General features: G+C 41.1%; 1 protein-coding gene across 1 annotated transcript in view; it reads left to right on the top strand.

Moving 5' to 3' along the window:
- Positions 1 to 317: 317 nt before the first annotated feature.
- Positions 318 to 16,226, top strand: part of FUT9 (fucosyltransferase 9) — a gene marked incomplete at both ends in the record, with an annotated part of 111,466 nt that continues 95,557 nt past the window's right edge. The window contains one exon of the mRNA XM_084261567.1: positions 318 to 468. Coding sequence (XP_084117693.1) covers positions 318 to 468 — 151 coding nt within the window. The remainder of the gene's footprint in view (positions 469 to 16,226) is intronic.

Genomic DNA, 16,226 nt, shown 5'->3' with positions numbered 1-16,226 from the left:
ACGGGTGATGGAGGGAAGGAAGGGTGAGGGATGGACGGATGGAAGGATGGAGAGGTGAAGGATGGAGGGATTGGAGGACATAGGATGGAGGGATGAGGGATGGAAGAATGAGAAAATGAGAGCTGAGGGACGAAGGGATGAAGGGCCGAGGGACGGAGGGCTGCAGGACCGAGCGCCCGCGCTTCCCAGCCGCTCCCCCTCCGCTGCGCGCCCCCGCTCCGCTCCCCGCCCCCCCTCCACCGCCGCGCGTGCCCGCGCCCGGGGCTGACTCTCTCTCGCATCCTCCTCCGGCGGCGGCGGCGGCGGCAGCGCCGGGGATGGGCAGCGAGAGCGCGCCCAGGAGCAGCCCGGGCCCCGCCGCTCCCCCCTGCTCCCGCGCCCGCTGCTCCTCCTGCCCCGCCGCCCCCCGCGCCCCGGGGGCAGCGCTGCCGCCGCCGCCGCGCTACCCGCAGCCCCCGCTTCGGACGGGTGAGTCACCGGGCCCTGCCCCCCCCCACACACACCCCCCAAAAAGCACCTGCCGTGCATCTCCCACCTCATTCCCCCCGCCTCCCATCCCGGAGCGGCCACAGGGATGAGCGCTGGGGAAGCGGGGGGGTGTGGGGGGGTGGTCGACGGGGAAGGCATCGCGTTCCCGCCTGCCCCCGTCCCCGGGGGAACGGAGGGTCCCGGCCCGGGCTTGCGCCCTCCCTCCGGGGGATGGAAGGCTCGCGGGGCATCAGGGGTGTCCCCGGGGCTCCGCGGGGGCTGCTGGGGATGAGGCTCCCGCTCTGCTGCTCCTCCCTTGCACCGCTGCCCATTCCCACGGGGGTGTCGCGCACGCACAGACGTGTACACAGACACCCCGACAGCCCCGCTCCCTAACGGGGCCAGGAGCCCCTTGACCCTCCGTCCTCCGCAGCCAACCCTTCCCCCACTCCCCCGCCCGGGGCGGCTCGTGGGAGGGGGCAGCACCTTAACTTTCGCAAGGGAAGGTTTGAAGATGGAGTGGACCCGGTTTAGCAGAGTTGGCTGCTTCCCCGGAGCTGCCCCCGGCAGGGTCGCGGGGGAGGGTCCCAGTCGCCCTCTCGGGGGTCCCGCCGCACTCGGCGGGAGCAGCAGAGCTCGGCCCTTCCCGCGGGGCGGTCGCGGGGAACGGGGGGGCGGCTTCGGGCAGGACTCAGAGCTCACATGGACTTTCCTGACAACCCCACCACCACCACCACCCCCTGCCAAATAATTCAGTAATTCTCGGGGTTGGGGTGGGGGGTGAAAGTCGGTGCTTGTGTCGCTGCCCAGAGCCGAGAGTGCGAACGGTGGGATGCTGGGGCTGAAGAGCCTCTTCTGGTTTTTATGTGTCATGATGCACACGGTTGGTTGTAGGTAGTGTAGTAACTATCTGTATCCCAATACTTCCCTGTCGAAGGGTTGTTATGGCAGCAGCAGTGCTTTCCCCTTTTATTTAGCGTCTCGGGCTGAGAGTAATGTTAAAGACCTGGAAACTGCCTTGTAAAAAAGAAAAAAAAAGGAAGAAAAAGGAAAAGAGCAACCCCTTGCCTCTTTGCCAAATAGCCAACAAGTATGAATATAAGATTCACACTAAATCTTCACTCCCTTCTCCAGAAGCTGGTGCTGTGATAACACTTAAGACTGAAGGAGGCTGGGGAAAAACGTCATTCTTTTCTTCCACGTTTCCTGCTTTTTCTTGAATTTTGTTGGAGTTTTTGCTTGGTTTTGTGTTTGGGATTTTTTATTTTTTTAATGTGTTTCGTTTGTACTTTTCCTAGTATTCCTAGGATTATTTCTCACTTACAGAGGACTTCTTAGTCCTGCATTACATTGGGTAAAGAGATTCAAGTGGTTTTAGAAACAAGTAACACACAACCTTTGTGGGAAAGGAAAGCTTGTAATTCTGTAGATTCAGCTTTCCTGCACAATTTACAGGTTGATGAGTTTTATTCTCGCAGTACGGAAAGCAATCTGTGGTGAGACTCATCTGAAATGTATCATCACAGCCTAGCTGCCAGGGCTGGTGGCAGTCTGAAACACTGAGTTTTAAAGGTTAGGGAAATAAGTTTCTCTGTCACCTGTGATGGTCAGCCTGTTCTTGGTCAAACTGCAAACAGTTGTAAGAGAAATACTGTGATTCTGATCTCAGTTTAGTCAGTAGTGGGTTGGGTGGGTTTGGGTTTTTTTTGGAAACGTTTAAATCGTGAAGCCTTTAATAAGAATGAGTGTTAAAAACACGTGAAACTGGTAGAGGGCTGTATTATTTTGCAGTTTTCACTCTGCTCTTGTATAGGTACTATTCGTTGTCTTCAAATGGAGTTTGCCCAAGTAGAGATTGAGCAGTAAATGATAAGGACAGAAGGATTTTGTCCTGGAAGCTCCTGCATTTTTATTTCCGGCAGAATATTTGCAGACTGATACTGATATTGCAGGATGAAACGTTATTGAATTGTGATATCTTGTTTCCAATTGTACACTTTGAAATAAGTTTGGCTTATCAGTAGGAAAGCAACACGAGTGTGTGACTGCTTATTTGAGAATGAAAAAAATGCTGGCCTGGGATGATTCATGTGTTGAAAAGGACTAGGTCCAGGTTAAACAGGTGAACCAAAATAATGTAGTGTAAGTGATTCATAACAAATTTCCATTGCTTAGAATGAAAACAGAAACTCTTCTCATTTTCTAGTCAGAGAAGAGAAATATTAGGAGATGAAGAACAGCAAAATATATTTTTTTAATGATTAATGGAACTCTTGAATAAACCTCAGATATTCCTGAGGAAAGACAAACAAATTTCTTGGTATAACTGTGGTCATGATTCTGATCCCAGCTAAAGCAGGATGAGATTCTCCCCAGGCACTGCCGTGAGCAGAATCAAAGACATCTCTGCTAAACCTTTCTGAGGAACCATGATGTAAAAAGATCATTTGTGTTTTTCCCTATTGCCATAGCTGGAAGGATATATTTTGTGTGTCTCATGGAATATTCCACACTTTACCCTTCTGAGCTGTACTCAAGCGTGATTCTGTGTAGTTCTTACCTGTCCAGACAGCTCAGCTGAAATAATTCTTGGAAGAAAGAATAATGTATGTATAGCTACAGGCAGTTTTATTGGGGCCAACTAGTTAAATAATGGCTGTGTTTACTGGAAAAAGGGTTTGACTTTGAATGGTATTTTCATATTTGATATCACTAAAATTTTATTTTATTTTAGGCAGTGGAAATGGCATTATTTGTTTTATGGTTCTGATATGAAAAGACTCGCTGAATTTAATCAAGCCGGAGAGCAGATGTTTCCAACTTTGGTGGTTTAAAAATAACCTTAGTGATTTAAAAATAACCTTAAATTGTAAAGAAGAAAAGACAAATTTGGTCACTCGGAAAAGGGTTACAGCTAAAGTTATTTAATACAAATGAACCCACAGATTTAACATTAGACAGGGGTAAAATGGAACAAAAAAAAAAAGCACTCATCATAGGAAAATATATAGTATAAACCCTGAAAGACTATTGCAAAGATCATCCAAGAGGTTCCAACTTAAAGGGTCCGACCTCCTTATGGGTGTTGAATGGAAAAAGCTCCATTGACTCCATTAAAAGCTGAAGCGTATTTGAAGAGAAGGGATGGGTAAAGGAAATGTAATTAAGTACCACAAGAATTCTGACAGATAGTTACTAAAACCAGATTGGAAATGTATGGATTTTCTTCGGTTAGGAGGAAGTCCTGGCTCCCCCGAAACCAAATTGGAGTCTTGCCATCGATTTCACTCGGGACAAAATGTCACCCTGAGAATTATGTTTCAAGTGACTTTTGCAATACGTTGCATGTTATATTTAATTTGGTTTTAATTTGTGTGATATTCTATCAAAATGAGGTTACCTTTGCCAAGCTTGAGTTATTAATTAGTTATTAGCAATCATTTTCCCTTTCCTTTCACATTTTTTTAAATGTCAGTTTTTCAGAAATGGTAAGAAATACAAAATAGTCTTCCTGTAAGAGTGCATACATAAGCTGAATAATTCAAACCTTTACTGTCATTGTGCAATCAAATTTTTAATATGATGCTGTCAAAGTCATAAAAAAAGAAAATCAAATGTGACATCATAGAAGGCAATGTATAGAGCTGACATGACATCTGAATGTTTTAATTTCCCCACTTTATATTTAGTGGTTAATGAAGATAGACTTTCCTTTCTTTCCTCTGGGGAAGCTATTAATACAACATATTAAATGTTAAGAAAAAATGATGTGTATATTTTCTTAAAAGGAGATATATATACCTCTTATGAAGTCCCTAACGTAATGGAAATGAAATCATAAAGGAGACAATTTAAAGCCCTCACTGGGAACCATAGAACTGAGATAATTTGTAGCTAATGAGAAAAACTATTGCCAGGTAGGTTTTCTAGAATATGTTAGGTATGATCTTGACAAAGGACAATTTATTAACTGTTCGTAACCAGGTATGTAACTCTGTGTAAAAAAAAAAAGTAATGCATTCTTGCCCTCAAAAAACATAGTAATTTCTGCAGTGCCTTTCTGCTGTTTTTCATCTTAAATTATGCAACTTTAATGCTAATGAAAAGTACCAGATTGACAGAAAAAGGAAATGAAACTCTGTCTATACCCAGCGTTAGTAGAGCATAGAAAGAAGCAGTGCAACGAGGTGACCCCACACCAAGCTGACAGCTAAGCCTGATTTGGCTTGGTACTTGACACGAGAAAATGTTTGCCATACACATATTCCAGGTGGTTTAAGGCCTCTTTGGTCAATGCATTGAGGAAATTTGCCTGGAATGGGATGTTATTTGCTATCCTTGTCTTCTGCCATCCACAAAAAAACCAAACCAGCCCCAGTTGTGGGTCCATGGGGACCTGGCTGGATTCTGTGAGGAGCTCAGTATTCTCAGTGCTGGTGCTTCTGAAATTGCCAAGTGTGTTTCCAAGATCCTCTAAGAAACGGAGTGAAATAACCAGTTCATTTCACACAGGCCACAAACCAGCTTTCAAATAGCAATGATTTTCCGTCACTACTGCATGTTGGCTGTATTTGAATCGGTGAACTAGAGGTGAAAGGCTCCAAAAATGTGATTACCGGTCCCCTGAGACATTTAGTCCTTCAAAGATATCTTACTGGAAATAAGTGTTTGTATTTCACAAACTGGAGCAGAGAGAAAGGAATTAATAACACACAAATATTTGTCTTTTGTTTTGAAAAAAGATTTCACACTTTTTTTTTTTAATTTTTTAGAGACTGTTAATTCTATGTTGTCAGATATCTGCTTCTGGAATACATATATAATCCATGGGCAAACTGCCTCAGACTTTTCATAGTTCATTACCATATAATGCCACATTTTTTATCTGACACTAGACAGCGATTTAAGGACGTACTCCCATACCTGGCAAAATTAAAATAGTCCGACACTAATATTTGATGTAGTGGGGTATTTTCCCCTCTAGTGTCTGTCATTCAGAAGCAGAAAATGTCAGAAAATAAATGGAATAAATGACAAATTGAAGTCTATAATTTATAATGGATTTTTATTTATCCTGACTTGTTTTTTTATAAATTAAACCTACTATTCTTTTGGGACAAATAATCAACTTAAAACTATTGTAACTGGTTTATACCACAACCTCAAACTACTACGTAAATAAAGCTACTGAACTAAGGGAAGCCACCAACTAAGCCCTGAAAATGACTACATCATACATGATAACCCAGCTGTCCAAAGATCTCCTGTCTTTTCTGCAGAAGTCTTCTTCCTTTTAGTTTACCCTGGACAACAACTACAGCAGTTTCAAACTGAGAAAGTATGTTACAACTGAAACTGCATGAAAGCCTGTTTCCTCATTTCAGTGTTAGAATGCAAATGAGAGGCAGACATCTGTAAGGTCTAAACCTTGAAGGAGACAGTGGTGTAAAACATAATCTTCCTAAAATATATATCTAATTTATTTATTTATATAGGAAACCAAGGTGGGTTTTTTTTAAAGTATGGAATGCATTTTGTAAACTTTGCATTTATCTAGCACCTATATGTTTTATTTACTTAATAAAACAATCCTAGAGAATATTTTTTTCACTTTAATTGCCTATCAACTTCCATCCCAAAGCATCTGGCTAACATTAATCATCATTTTTCATACTAACATGCACAAATTAAAAATCTGAACAAATGACAGATGCAGACTTCTCTGTGATTAGCAAAAAATGGTATCAGATTTTGTATAGCACTTACATTTGACTGTTGATTAGTATGCTTTAATGATTATGAGTGATATTCAGATATTAAGAAAATAACTAAAAAGCACAAAAATAGTCCATGATTAAGTAGAGTCATTTAATACATGGTGTTGTTCTTACTGATTTGAACTACAATTCAAAACTACTTTGACGGAGAAAACAGTTCCTCCTGCAACTTTTTTTCACCTGTATTTCAGCCCAGATGGAGACAATGGGTGGGAGTTCAAAATATTTTTTAAATGGCTCCCAAAGAATTAAGCAGCATCAACTCCCTGTACATTCAAAGATTTTCTTCAGATGAGCCACCATATCTTGGGAAGTCAGGTACCAACAGCAGTACCCAGAGCAGATTTACTCATCAAGGACAGATGGATCCAGGTGGCAAGCAGACCATGCCAGATACCATGGGGTGAATCAGGTTCGTGAAGCAACAAAACCAGGTTTCTCTTTATCAGGGTAACATATCAGAGGTTTCTGAAATTACAAATATCTCCTTTTGAAAGGAAAGACACAAATTTAGAAGTCCTCAAAAAACAAAGTTTCTTCCCCAGATTGTTTTGGATAGGCTGAAATGTAAATATTGTAATAGACATCCTAACATATCAGAAACAATAGGAATATTTGAGTTTGGAGGTTTTTATTTCAAATCAAAACTTCAGCAAAATTAGTTCAATTTCATGGGGCATTGTGATGTCAGTGGAACTGCATATTCCAACAGAATAAGTTTTCAATGAAAGTTTCTTCAGTGGCCTAAACATCAGAAAAAGAAAGATCTTTCTTAAAATTAAGGTTATGCTGAATGAAGGCATCAATCCAAAATGTTATGTAGATGCAATGTTCCTGGAGTGTGTGTATTTCAATAAATTGGCTGATTGTTTTTCATCAAGGTACCCATGTGACAAGTGACTGAATTGAGTCCTCGCTACTCTCTGGCAAAGCGGCGGAAGTCTTGGCTTAGTGGGAGAGGGTAAAAGTGATGGTAGAACTGGATTTGGAATTCTCCATCAAATTTATTTTTCAGTATAAATAATTCATGCTTTGAAGTTAGAAGTGGAATTAGTATGGGTCAGTAGTAGAAGATGCCTAATTTATTTTTTAAAAAATCATAAATTTTGAAATTAAGAATTTGAAATGGAAAACATTCTGTGGTCACTATTGCTGAATATTGAATTTAACTGAAATGGGAGGACATTCAGCTATGCTTAGAAAGCAATCAAGTTATAATTGTAAGTATTGTTATGTTTGGAATAAAATTCATCGGCTAAACAGACAAGGCTATCAACCCAGGATATACTCATTTTACGATTTATTTAAGCTGGCAATGGAAGATTTTCACGACCTAACTGCTTAAGACTATTATTCAGCAGCTCTAAATACCCATAGTTTAAAGGCCAATGTTTAAGTATAACGAAATAAGCTTGGTCTGACACAAATGCTAATTAGTTTCTTGCAAGTACCTGACTTAAAAAGCAGCACTCTTTAGCTGAATGGAGAAAGAAAATGCAATAACATCCAACAAATGCCATTTGGGAGCATAACAAACTTGCTAAGCCTAGAACTTGGAATAACTAGGAGATTTTTAAGTAAGAATGCTTGCCCCAAACAACATTCTCCTCAACCACCACCTAAGAAGCAGCTGATGTCCTACATTAAATATCCGCACTGGTACTACAGTTGCAGGTTAGGAGCTCAGGGAAGGAATCAAACTTCACTTCCCAGTGTCTGCACCTCCCTTACCACTGCTTGCCAGCCACCCTGGCTGCACAGCATGTGTGGGGAGCAGAGGAATGACCAGCTGCCTTCCAGAAAATCTTCCCGGGGGAGGGGCACAGCTGAAATTCCCCATTACTTGAGCTCACTGACCCCCGACACTCTGTACCTGCCTTCCTGCACTTTCCTCCCTCCACACTTGCCAGGCCTCCAACACTGGCCCACACACACGTTTGCAGCAAGCTGATAGTATTTCAGATTCGAATTAACAAATATTTAAGGATAAAGCAATGAGATTTCAAAAAATATAATAATTTAAAATATTCTGACAGAATGCACATAGCTAGAGAGAGTGTTTCCTTAAGGCAGCCATTCACAGGTATCCTAGGAAAGGCAAATGCAAGCAGCTGAGAGCATTTGTATTGGTAACAACCATGAGCATTACAAACAATGAGTACATCTGGGTTTCAGGTCTTTCCAGACAAGAGAAGTTTAAGCCTTGCATGACAAGTGGTAGCTGTAGTCCATGGGAAGGAATTCCAAAGTAATTGCAGTTTGGGGCAAAACTCTGCTACGAAACTCAGGGCTGGGAATTTTCACCCAGTTGATAATAACCAGCATAAAGCCTGGGAGTAACTTGATTTCATGTAATCAGTGAAATAAACAGGAAAACAGTTGGTATGTGTGTGTAAGTATAAACTACAGTATGAATGAGTCAATTCAGTAACAGGACATAAAGAGCTGATCCAAACCAGTGGACTACAGCACTGGGTAACCAGAGAAGATACCAGCACTCACAGTTTTTTCACACTTATTAGATGTGATTACAAAATGTGGAGACAAATACCAGTCTTAAAAGTACACCTTCAAACTGGGAGATTACCTGTTATTAAAATAGGTTTCTTCATCCCGCATCATCTTGACACATTCAAATAAGCCTAAATTTAATTAGCTTTCACATCACCACATTCCTCCAAGTCTTGTTACAGGCTAGCTGTGGAGACAACTCATTTTCTCAAATAATGATTTTGCGACAATACTATGCAGTGTTCATTGTGGAGGAAAAAAAAAACCCTATTTTCCCTAAGACCTAAGATACACAGAGCAAAAAAAGAAAGCTATGAGTCTGTAGCATAGTTAGTAATGAAGCACTCAGCCATATGAAAATGTCATTTTGTTTATGAGGAATTTTACAGTTTCACCAGTTTTCTGTTTTGAAAAGAACAAAACCATAAGTTGAATATGTTTTTCAGATAACAATTCTGGTTTTAGGATGATCTAGTTGCAGATAAACTTAGGAGACGTTATGATAAAGTAAAAAAATTTTTTTTTGTATGATGAAAAAACCCTATTGCAGTGGAAAGCTATTTCAGGATAGAAACTTGAAAATATATACCCTTTTCACTTTTTAAAACAATTTTTTCTTGAAATTTGCACAATTCAATGGGGCTTTTGATGTAAACACATCAAATTTTCTTTCATTCTCTGAAAATCTACAGGAAAGAAAATTATACCCCTTTGTATGTTACCAGGAAAGCCTGCAGTTTTCTGTGTTAAGGTATATGAAGACAACAGCCTAATGTGCTGAACAGAATAACTGTCTTAATGATATAATTTTAAAGTATATATGTACATTTACATAAGAATATACATACAAATACATATACACACACACATACATGTATACTCCTATTTCTCTTGGTCCACAATAGCAACTGAGCTCCTCAGAAACACTGCCTGGTAAAAATCCTCCTTCCTGAAACTCAGTCATGTCCATCCATTCCCCTCCCCGCACCCACCTCCCCCCCAGTAATAGAGCAATTTGCCGTGGTGGATTTATGAATTTATCCCTTTTCTTGAACTTTGTTTGATTGGCCTAATTTGTAATTTTATTTTTTTTTTTGCTTGCATTACTATGCAGATAATATTTGTTCCTTTCACTGGCTTGTTATAGAATAAGTCATTTTGATGTTTGTGCCCCATTTTTGTAAGACCTTAATGCTGTGTAATGGTTATGGATTATCTGTAGTTTTCAGGTAAGTAGAAAAAATGACTCCAGAATTATGCCTCTCTGAAGGTCAGAGACACAAAACTAGAAATGGAAGCTGAGGCACTAAGTTCCCACTCCCTGGCTCCCATCGTGCCTCTTCCTACAGCACAAAATTGCTTTAGCACAGACTTTCCCCTAAATATGGAGGATACCTCTGATGCCAATGAAGGGAAAGTAATACGTAATAATCACAGGCTATTTCAGCAGCAATGAGAAAAGGCTGGTATAGGCAGAAGAACAGTCACTCATCACTTTAGATAGTAAACAACATCATGTACTGATATGAATATTTTTAAGCTTCCTACAAAGTATTGCTTGAAAATAGTATTTCCTCCTGCTTCATTACCACCTGCTTTTCTTTCTGGACTGTTCCCTCTTAGTCATTGTGTGACACTTTGTTCCTGCCTTTGTTTCTTTTATTCCTCAGATTATTATTTTTTAATTTCAGTTCTTAATTCCCATCTTTTCCTTTGCAGTGTTTCCCAAATCACCGCTTCTTACTTAATTATTGAAAAGTTACTTTATTTGCCCCAAGGAAAAAGAAGGCATTTGACGTTTTCACTAACAATTATCTGTGATGATTGAGGACAAAATCCACACAGAGACTTACAGCTAAATACATTAAGCATGTTAGGCAGAAAAAATGTGACTTGGGTGTATTCATCTGTATTAGCAAGTAATTCAGCACAATAAGAGCAGGCCGGTAGATCAAAGCAGCTGATGCTGAGGTCCTTATATTTAAGGTATGTGATCAATGTGTTTTACCATGGACTAGATGTAGTTCATTCTCTTAGACCAAATGTTATTACCCTTCATGTAGTCTGAGTCTGTTCAAAGGACTAAGTAGTTCAGATCCCTTTGTCCCCACTGTGGGTTAGAGTACATTTGGTACAGACTGTAGGCAGAGCTTCCAATTTACTTGGCTTCAAAAGAAACCTAATTCATGCGCACTTTGCAAACCAAACCAGTGTATAGTAATTGGGATGCACTGCAAACCCACACGACTTCTCCCAGTCAAATGGCTGTCTCCTAGGCTCTGAAGAGCAAACTCCTCCACCACCTTGCCCCAGAGTTGGCCATTCCTAATTAAGTTTGTGGTCTTTTTATTTTATTTTATCTGTGTATGTCCCCAAAAGATCCTTAAGTCTTCTGAAGACTGAACAAGTTCAAGGACTGTGTAAATCTTTCATTGTGCCAGCTCATGGACTAAGTACTGCCACCAGGTACCCCGTTCCTTAGGCAGCTCCATCAGGCACTATGCAAAAGAGTCATTCACTCCTTCAGGGTCAGCAAAGAACTATTTAATTCCCTCATTCTGACCATGTAGTGACATGGTTCCTACAGGTATGGCCAGTGTTTTAGTTCAGAACAGTCTCTGGGAGTTGCAGGTTGCCACAGAGCAGGGAATCACCAGAATTGAACCCAGACTTGCAAGGCTTTGGACAAGAAATCTAATCATGGTGTCATTAGGGGAGCACCAGAACATCTCTTTACTTTTTATTTTAAAGGAAAACCTTTATTTCTTTTCTTCTTGTCTTCATTCCAATTTCTAAATAAAATAACTTAAAAAAAATAAAATCTCTACTTTGCTACCAAAATCTGAAGCCTGGACAGATAGATGCATATCCTTCAAATCCGAAGCAGGGTGCTTGAATCCTGGCTGGGTGAAATGTAAACCAGACTTTGTGGTTACCAATCCCCTTTGCATCAGATTGACTGTTCAGCATCCTGACTTTAGAACCATAGAATCACAGAATATCCTGAGTTGGAAGGGACCCATAAGGATCATCAACTCCTGGCTCCACACAGGACCAGCCAGGTCAGAGCATGTGACTGAGTGCATTGTCTAGATGCTTCTTGAACTCAGCCAATCTGGGTGCTGTGACCACTTCCCTGGGCAGCCTGTTCCAGTGCCTGACCACCCTCGCAGTAAAGAACCTCTTCCTAACATCCAACCTAAACCTTCTTTGTCACAGCTTCATACTGTTCCCTTGGGTTCTGTCACTGACTGACACCTGCCCCTTTGGTTCCCCTCATCAGGAAGCCATAGACCATGCATGATGAGGTGTCCCCTCAATCTCCTCTTCTCCAGGCTGAACAAACCAAGGGACTTCAGCCTCTCCTCACAAGAACTCCCCTCCAGACCCTTCTCCATCCTCATTGTCCTCCTCTGGACACTCTCCAATAGTTTTGTGTCATTCTGTGGTGCCTGAAAACTGCACCCAGTACTCAGTGTGAGACTGCACCAGCACAGTGTAGAGCAGGCCAGTCACCTCTCTGGACACGGTGGTAGTGCCATGCTTGATGCACCCCAGGATATGGTTGGCCCTCCCCTCGTGACTGCCTGGGCACACTCAGACTGCTGGCTCATGCTGTTGACCAAGACCCCCAAATCCCTTTCAGCAGGGCTGTCTCCAGTGCCTGATCCCCACAGTCTGTATGTACAGCCAGGGTTGCCCCTTCCTGGGTGGAGAAGCTAGCACTTGCCCTTGTTAAACTTCATGCTGCTGGTGACTGCACAGATCTCTAGTCTGTCCAGGTCTCTCTGTAAGGCTTCTCCACCCTCAACAAAGTCAACAGCTCCTCCCATCTTCGTGTCATCTGTAAATTTACTTAAGACTCACTTTAGTTCTGTGTCCAGGTAATTTATGAAAATATTCAAAAGAACTGGACCTAAAATGGGGCCCTGGCAACCCCACTAGTGACTGGCTGCCAGCCAGACATAACCCCATTTACTATCACCCCATTTACATAGTTCTCTGCCCTCTGCACAGGTTGCCCACTACCTGGTCTTGTACCACTTAACATCCCGAGGGATGGTGTCCAGCTCATAAAGACTTAAATATGGATCTTTCACGTAATGTGGGGAAAAGACACCAAAACCAAAATTATGAATCTCTCTGCCTTTTAGTACCCAAACTTCTTTTTGGATGCAACCATCAAACATCGTGGTGTCCAACTGACAGGTACTTTGCAATGACTTGTTCTCTACTCCGTGTTAGGCTTCCAGTGCAAAGCATAGGAGATAAGTAAGAGTGAGATTCAAAGAAATCAGCAAGCAGAAGGCAGCATATCTTCAAGGAAACAAGTACAGCCTACACCTTAAAGGCATCTGCTTTCAGAACTGCCCCCTGAAAGTAAGCATTTAAGCTAGACAGGCCTTTTCTCGAAAATAATTAGAACACACTGCTAATTGATGCCCAATATCCAGTAATTAGAACACTTACTATTTAGGTGGATGACCTTTTAAAAACGTGCCCACACTTCTGAGTTGGAGAAAAAAAATCACTCACAGGCACTTTCAGGTCAGAAGTGTGCCCTAACTACTGACTGAATGGTTATTTTGGGATGAAGCGAGTGACTTTGTCCTCTTGAAACTTTGCCAATGTGGATAATTGATTAAATAGCTAATGGAGGAGGAATTTAAAGCTGACCCCCTTCCTTCACAGAAGAGTGGACTAACATTGGTCTGTGGAGCCAATTGCTTGCTATTTGACTGAATAAATATTTAAAAGCAAACTGAACAGTTCCAAGAGGGGAAAATGAAGAAGTTGTCTTGCCAAATAAGAAATACTTTCTGGTTAATGGGTACCTCCTGGGAGGCAGACAGTCTCAAATCTAATACTCTATAGATCAGATACAGTGGGGTTGTCTGTCTCTCAAGAGAGAATTTCATTTACTCTGCTTTCAAGAAGTCTAGTTTCCTGATATTTTTATTTTTTTCCTCCATTTTTTGGTTTTGTTTTTTGGTTTAGGGGTTGGTTTGGGTTTTTTTTGGTAGGGGAGGGAGTTTGTTGGGGTTTTTTTAATTCCCTGCATGTAATACCTGGTTTGGTAAACATGTTCTCAGAAAATATACGGGTGCTCTCTGCCAGGTGCGAGTCAGTTCAAACCCCAAGAACCTTGGCAGGGTCAAGGCTTGAGGTACCTGACACATGAGCACCATGAACTTGGATATGCTGGGCTGCAATTGTGTGAGGGCTGGTACCTGTTAGCCATGTCTGAACACTCAACTTAGCCTTCTTCAAAGTGCCAACTAAATCCCTTGCTAGGCTTTATCTCTATACTTTCTTTTGGGATGTTAAAAAGCAACACTTAGCCATTAGAAATACAGATTGGTTCTAATAATGGTAAACTTCCATGAATGTAACATCTTACAAAAACTGCTTAGCAGCCAGTTTGGAAAACCAAAGACCTCTCTCCTTTCACATAACAGATACAGTGCACTGAGCAATAACAGTTTTCCCCCACTACTTCACCACATTGTCTCCATTTGTTGTTAGAAGGTATTCAAGTCTGTGGCAAAGGCATAAAATAAGTTAACATCCATGTGAAGAGAAGAATGTGTTAGTTCGGGGAATTATGCTGCAGATGAAAGTAGATATCTGTCACTTTCCCACAGATACTCGTTTTTGACAGACCATTTACTCATAAAGATCTTCATTTTACCAGTCCTTTGTCACTTTTCCTATTTAAGACTTTTAAGCCTTTGTGGCAGAGGTTTTTATCATGTTTGCTCCTGTATCCTTGAAAGCAACTATGTACTCACAAGATAACTCAACGTAATCTAATCTAGTTTTTACACTTTATATTACAAAGCAAACCCTTATATAGATTTCTGTAGCACTAAAACTCCCTTGCTGAAGTCCTTAAAAATCTGATTTATTCAAGTTGAATTAGGCATTCATACTTCCTAATGCTCTTTGAGCCATTATCAAATCGTAGATACAATTTCAGTGAAAGCACTGGTGTTTGTGGTAAGTCTCTTCTGGTGCAGATAATGGAAGAGAGCAAACCATTGAAATTTATGACTCCCTGTTTAGACCGAAACCTTTCTGAAGCAGGAGTAAGTTGACAAGATCATTAGTATTTCCCAGATAATTATTTTGTCAATGGCTGCAAATCTGTTGGTGGTAAGCAGGCGGTGAGCTGTCTTTCCCTGTTAATATTTTATGACCTCCTCCAATCCAACATGAAAAGTAGTTTCATGCAAAAATCTAATCTGAATTTTAACAAGTTGGAAAATAGTATTTTTCTAATTATAATGTGTGGTTTCATAGTTGCCCGTTTAATTCCTTTTGGATGATTAGCCTGCAGTTCTCTGATCGACCCATTCTGACCTGGATTCTTCCTAGGCTTACAGTCCAGTGACTAGAATATATCTATTCCCAACTACCTTAATTTTACAAATTATTCTTGGGGTTTTGAGTCCTGGAAAGGCTTGCATTTCTTTCTGGCATAGAACAAAATAGTCATGCCACAATTGTCGTTGTCACCTGTTAAGAGTCAAGTGCTCAGCTCCTGGTCGGTCACACATTAACACGCCTGCGAAAGCCAACTTCAAACACTTGCATTTTGAAATCCCCCAGTTTTCATGAAAGGCAGCGAGTGAAGCCAGTCAGATGACTAGTAGTTAGCTTGTATAATTTAAAAGTATATAAGTAATTTAAAAGAAAGTCTGTTCTTACACACAAAGCCACCTAAAATTTTAAGTTTAAGTACAAATATGTCAGGGTATTTTAATTTCTGCACTTTTTCCCTTTTTTTTTTTGTTTTTTGTCTGCAAATTTTGTATTTTCCCATCTTCTTTAGCCACCTTTTATCACTCAGGGTTACGATCTTACTTGTAATACTACAATCAGCCCAAAGTTATGAGTCTGGAGAGTTTCAAAAAGCACTCACAGGTGGCTCTCCTCTCACTTAACTTCAGCCACCAAACCCTAAGCTAACCTTCAAGGCTTCCTCTGTAGTATGGAGAGGGAAAGATATCTTCACAGACCAATTCATTACACTTTCTGGACAAGTCTTTTAAAATGGGATGAAGTGGAAGTACTTGTCCCTCCTGCTATATGAGAGAGATTATAAAAGAACTTCAGTGACTACCATGAGAGGACATCTAACTCTTCTTTAAAAACATTTTAAATATTTTAAAACATTATTATTTAAGGCTATAAATTATTTTTGTATTTCAATTTCCAATATCATTCAATTTCCAATATCATCATCTGTGTTGGACTTGGGCGATGTGTAGAAGCTAGGAGAGGAGCCAGATGACCTTGATGTGCTACCCCTGCAGTTGGAGAAGCTGAGGAGTAGGGTACAGAGATACTTGAGCTGGCAGCACAGAAGCCATTCTGGGGCTCGGAGCAGCACGGCTGTGTTCACACAACAATGCACACTGAGTTAAGAAACACTCCTGAAACTGGTTTAATTCACTGGCACAGTAC

The sequence above is a fragment of the Gallinula chloropus genome (genome assembly GCF_964237585.1).
Source record: "Gallinula chloropus genome assembly, chromosome: 3".
NCBI lineage: Eukaryota > Metazoa > Chordata > Aves > Gruiformes > Rallidae > Gallinula > Gallinula chloropus.
This window is presented reverse-complemented; position numbering and strand designations above follow the sequence as displayed.